The 5,272-nt window shown below is 43.4% G+C and overlaps 1 protein-coding gene across 1 annotated transcript in view; it reads left to right on the top strand.

The window, feature by feature from the left end:
• plxnb1b (plexin b1b) overlaps positions 1-5,272 on the top strand; it is a 169,376-nt gene that overhangs the window by 163,582 nt on the left and 522 nt on the right. The window contains exons 35-37 of the mRNA XM_037679067.1: positions 1,417-1,481; positions 1,582-1,657; positions 1,727-1,801. Coding sequence (XP_037534995.1) covers positions 1,417-1,481; positions 1,582-1,657; positions 1,727-1,801 — 216 coding nt within the window. The remainder of the gene's footprint in view (positions 1-1,416; positions 1,482-1,581; positions 1,658-1,726; positions 1,802-5,272) is intronic.

The raw sequence follows: 5,272 nt of genomic DNA, 5'->3' as shown, positions 1-5,272 counted from the left end.
GTGTGTATCCACAGGCAGGAGTGTGTACTCACAGGCAGGAGTGTGTACTCACAGGCAGGAGTGTGTACTCACAGGCAGGAGTGTGTATCTCAGGCACGAGTGTGTATCCACAGGCAGGAGTGTGTATCCACAGGCAGGAGTGTGTATCCACAGGCAAGAGTGTGTATCCTCAGGCAGAAGTGTGTATCCACAGGCAGGAGTGTGTATCCACAGGCAGGAGTGTGTATCCTCAGGCAGAAGTGTGTATCCACAGGCATGAGTGTATATTCAAAAGCAGAAGTGTATCTAAAGGCAGGAATATGTATCCACAGGCGAGTATGTATCCTCAGGCAGGAGTGTGTATCCACAGGCGAGTATGTATCCTCAGGCAGGAGTGTGTATCCTCAGGCAGGAGTGTGTATCCACAGGCGAGTATGTATCCACAGGCAGGAGTGTGTATCCACAGGCAGGAGTGTGTATCCTCAGGCAGGAGTGTGTATCCACAGGCAGGAGTGTATCCACAGGCAGGAGTGTATCCACAGGCAGGAATATTCCTGCCTGAGATACACATATATAATGTATGCTGTATCTTTATCGCTGCCGTTTGTCCTTCAATTTCTGCATCTTTTTCTTCTTCCTTTAGATTTGTTGACTTTTGACATATAACTTCGGGCCTCAGTCAGAAAGGTGGAGGATGGGTTTTGTTTGGCGAGGGTGGAGATGTTTTCTCCATGAGACTGCCGGGTCTTGGGATTGGGTCCCTGGCATGACATCACACCCCATATATGGAAGTGAAGGGCCGTTTCCAAAGCTGTGACTGAAACGGCTGGAACTCTTCTCAAAAACTACGCTTTTAGAACCAGTTTACTTTTCAAAGTTTGCCACAGAACATGAGTATTTATTTTTTATGTCTGTATTGTGTTTTTCTGGATATGAAAAATGAAAAAAATGGGTGCCGGACTTTAAGTGACTGACTTTATGTGAAGCTGGAAATGTGTCAGTCTCTGAGGTGGACACTGAAGATGTCCCGGTTTAATAAACGTGATGCTGGTGCTTGTATGTTCATTTACAACACCTGTGAGTGTGCTCCATGTGTTTAGCGTTAATAGGCAGTGATTGCACTTAGCTACCAGCCATTCTGGCACACACTGTCACTCCTAGAGCCAGAAGACAGCCTGTCAAACTCCACTATCTTGTTTCAGAGCACTATAACTCACATTCTGTGAAATTCCTCTTTTTTCCACATGTAGACGTGATTTTTGATTGAGCAGAGAGAATCATCACATAAGGGCATATCATCCGTTTTTAAAATTCCACCTTGATCTTGATGTTTATAGAAAATGTTCTCAGATTTGTGCACAGTTTCATACTTCTGGATTTAAGAAGTCCATGAGACCTCAAGGCCTGGATGTGATTTGTCTCTCCCTCTTGGAACAGGACTCTCCCATCAACAAGCTGCTGTACGCCAGAGACATCCCCCGCTACAAACAGATGGTGGAAAGGTCAGCTGAGCTTCAAGCAGAACCCAATGTCTGGGTTAAACCAGCAGACCCTGTGTAATGATGATAATGATGATGATCATGATGTTGGTTGTTGTTAAAGGTACTACGCCGACATCAGACAAACGATATCGGCCAGTGATCAGGAGATGAACTCGGCTCTGGCAGAACTGTCCAGGGTGGGTCCAGTCACATTTCATAGTGCTCAGATAAAATGAACAAGCTCACCTGAATGCTATGTGTTTCAGAACTACTCTGGAGAACTCAACTACCTGGTTGCTCTGCACGAGCTCTACAAATACATCAACAAGTACTACGATCAGGTATCTTACTCCCTTGGATCAGGCAGCTCACAGGACAGAGACAGACCCAATGTCTGCAAGGATGTTTGGTTTAATTCATCTGTTTCATGGGTCAGAGAGGAACATGTAAAAGTCTATAATAATGGGCGTCATGTCCTGGAGGGCCACTGTCCTGCACAATTTGGGTGTTTCTGCTCCAACACACCAGATTTGAGTTAATGTGTTGTTAACGGGCTTCTGCCTAACATGAAGAGGTGATTCAGCCACTGAATCAGGAGTGTTGGCACAGAGAAATTAGTAAAGCCCTATTCACATGGGATTGGTTTTTCCTTAGGTACCACATGCTATTTGTAATAATTACAGAGATTGTCTGTTGTTAATCCTGTGCAATTGGCCATGTCAGTAATTTGTAAAGTAAATATTCCCCCGTAAATTACCTACTATACTTTGCGGAACTCCTAGGTCCTGTGATAATACTAATACAAAGTGAATAGGCATCACTGTAATTTGGACCGAAATGGGCGGGATCCTATACGTAATGGGGCGTTTTTTTGTTTTTGTTTTCTAAGTAAAATCATTTGGAAAAATATAGAACAAGGCTATTTTAAATGAACTCGCTGCTCGCTTCGGCTTTTGTAGATGCTGCTACTTCCTTTACCGCAGATGACAGCAGGTGCGGAGACATGTGCAGCCGGTGATCAGCTGATCCATCCATCCATCCATCCATCCATTATATTTACCCACTTCTTCCTCTTCGGGTAGCGGGGATCGCTGGTGCCCATGTCCAGCCATCACTGTGCAAGAGGTGGGGTACACCCTGGACAGGTCGCAAGTCCATTTCAACTGGTCAGCGGACGCGCTCGGCCGGTGACAGGTTGTCCATCTGAGCTTAACGTGGCCTTTTTTTTACCTCTTAAACTGGCTGGTCGGGCCTGCCTCCTCCACAACAAGCAGATTAACACAATTTTATATTGTGCATTTTTATTTAGTTTTCTTTAGTGCTAATTCGTAAAACCACATCAAAGCCTGAGACTGGCCCGGCCCGCACATTTAGCACATTATATGGACCGGCCTGGTTATGACAACGCAGTGCGTTAACATCCTATCCAGAAGATGTCCGTAAATTTTAGCTAAATCTCAGGCTTTGGTTATCCCGTGCAAATGCGCCACATAAAAAGCAGAAATTGGGGAGTAATTTATTTATTTATAACATGTGGTCCCTAGGTAAAACTAATCCTTTGTGAATAGGGCTTAAGACATGCAGGACAGTGGCCCCCTAGAACTAGGACTGGACAACACTGGCCTAAGCAGACCTCATTACCATTCACCTCTTATTCTTCTGTTATTAACAGTGTGAATGTTTATGAAGCAGACACGTTCAGCTCACTCAGAACAATCCTGCTCTGACTTTTGGTATTTGTGCATTATTTTGAAATGTTTAGCTTTGTCGTCCATGTTTTTTTCATTGAAAATGAACAGAGCTTTATCCACATCCTTCAAACCCTTTGAACTATTTACAAACTTTTAATGCTCTTTTCGGCTGTTGTTCTGCTTCAGCTCCTTTTAGCTTTAGTTGGTCAGCTTTTTTTTTTTTTTCCAGCATTTTTTTTCTGGCAATCTCAGACTTTTATTCTTCCTAACTTATTTCTGCTAAATTCAGCTTTTGTGCTTTTTTCCCCAATATACTTGTTAGCTAATTCAACTGTTCATGTCGCAAGTTGCTTTTTTGTTGCTAATTCGAGCTTTTTATTTGCTCCTTTTGGCTATTTTCTTATAACTTAATTGAGATTTTTTTTGTGTGTTTTTCAGCTTCCTTTTAGCTAATTGTGTACTGCTAGATTCTACAGTACTGGAGAATGGCAGACACCTATTATTATCAACCTGTCTACAGTATTGTAGAATGGCAGCCACCTATTATTCACCTGTCTACAGTACTGCAGAATGGCAGCCACCTATTATTCACCTGTCTACAGTACTGCAGAATGGCAGCCACCTATTATTCACCTGTCTACAGTACTGCAGAATGGCAGCCACCTATTATTATCCGCCTATCTAGATTTCTGTAGAAATGCAGGCACTTAATATTATTCACCTGTCTACAGTACTGTATAACGGCAGCAACCTATTTATATCCACCTGTTTACAGTACTATAGAAAGGCAGCCACCTATTATTTTCCACCTGTCTACAGTCCTGTAGAATGGCAGCTACCTATTATTATCCACTTGTTTACATTACTCTAGGATTAATTCATTCATTCAACCTTTATTTAGACAAATAAATCACAATGAGCCTTGAAGATTCATTTGCAAGTGAAATCTGTTTAGAAAGACAAAAAAGTAGTGAAAGTGAACACATGTAGGATTTCGAGGCAAAAAAATTCTATGAAACTTTCTTGGCTGAGAAGAAAGGCCCTAATAATGGGAAAAAAACGCCCCGCACATAGAAGCACATGGTGACGTAGACATTCTGCAGAGTGAGGGGCAGAGACGACAAGGGCAGTGAGAGTGTCCAAGTACGCTCCCGGAGGCACTGTAGGAGTTCTGATAAGGATGGAATAATCAGCCAGTTCCCTCCAGTGAGATCCGTAAATATTCTCGAGGGGTATCGGGGAATGGCCAAGGACAACGCCATTGAGAATCCAAGTGTCCTGAAATGATGATACAATGTTTATTCAGCTGGTTTCCTCTGGTTGATCAGTGGACTTCCTCAGTGGCAGGGAGGGTGGCATAGTGTCAGATAACAGAGCCTCCACGCAAATTGAGATAAGGTAGCCTGCAAGGCCAAACAAGGGAGCCAAATTCAGATAAACAACATTTGTTTTGATGGCAGGCAGAACTTTACTGAATTTTTTTCTGCCTTGAATCTTTGCTGAACTCTCATATATTCCGAAAGGTCCAAATTAAGTGGACACACCACTGATGCATGCCTGAGAATATTCCCAGAGATTTGATTTATCCTGCCAGTGAGTCATAGGGGCCGCATATGGCCTGCAATTCTCACAAATCACATCCAATTTGCTATCCAGTCTGCTAAGCACTAGAGTCTGGGTGCTCGAGACACAGAGCAAACCTTCACACAGGCGGATCCTGACCAGGCCAGATTAGCTGCGGCCTTCTTCTTTGTATGTTGATAAATCAGGAACCAGACAATTCCAAAAACAGGAAACCTGTCATCATAAATCAATTTATATGCAATTTCGCCATTCCCGATCGACAGCAGAACGTGTCGTTCAGGCAGTTCAGCTCGCCTGAAGCTTGTCGCAAAAAGTGTGTCCATTGCGTTAAGAGACCAACTGACCAGATCCACAAAATTACAGTTCAGAAGCTATGTAGCAAGAGGTTCAGAAGCAGTTTCACAGGCAGGACAGGGCAGCAAAGCAAAGCAAAGCAAAGCGGAGGCAGCCACCTATTGTTATCCACCTGTCTATAATACTGTAGAAAGGTAGCCACCTATTATTGTCTACCTGTTTACAGTATTGTAGAATGGCAGC

This window comes from Nematolebias whitei, chromosome 7 (genome assembly GCF_014905685.2).
Source record: "Nematolebias whitei isolate Nwh7 chromosome 7, NemWhi1, whole genome shotgun sequence".
NCBI lineage: Eukaryota > Metazoa > Chordata > Actinopteri > Cyprinodontiformes > Rivulidae > Nematolebias > Nematolebias whitei.
Note: the sequence above shows the minus strand (reverse complement) of the source record. Positions and strands in the feature narration are given on the sequence as shown.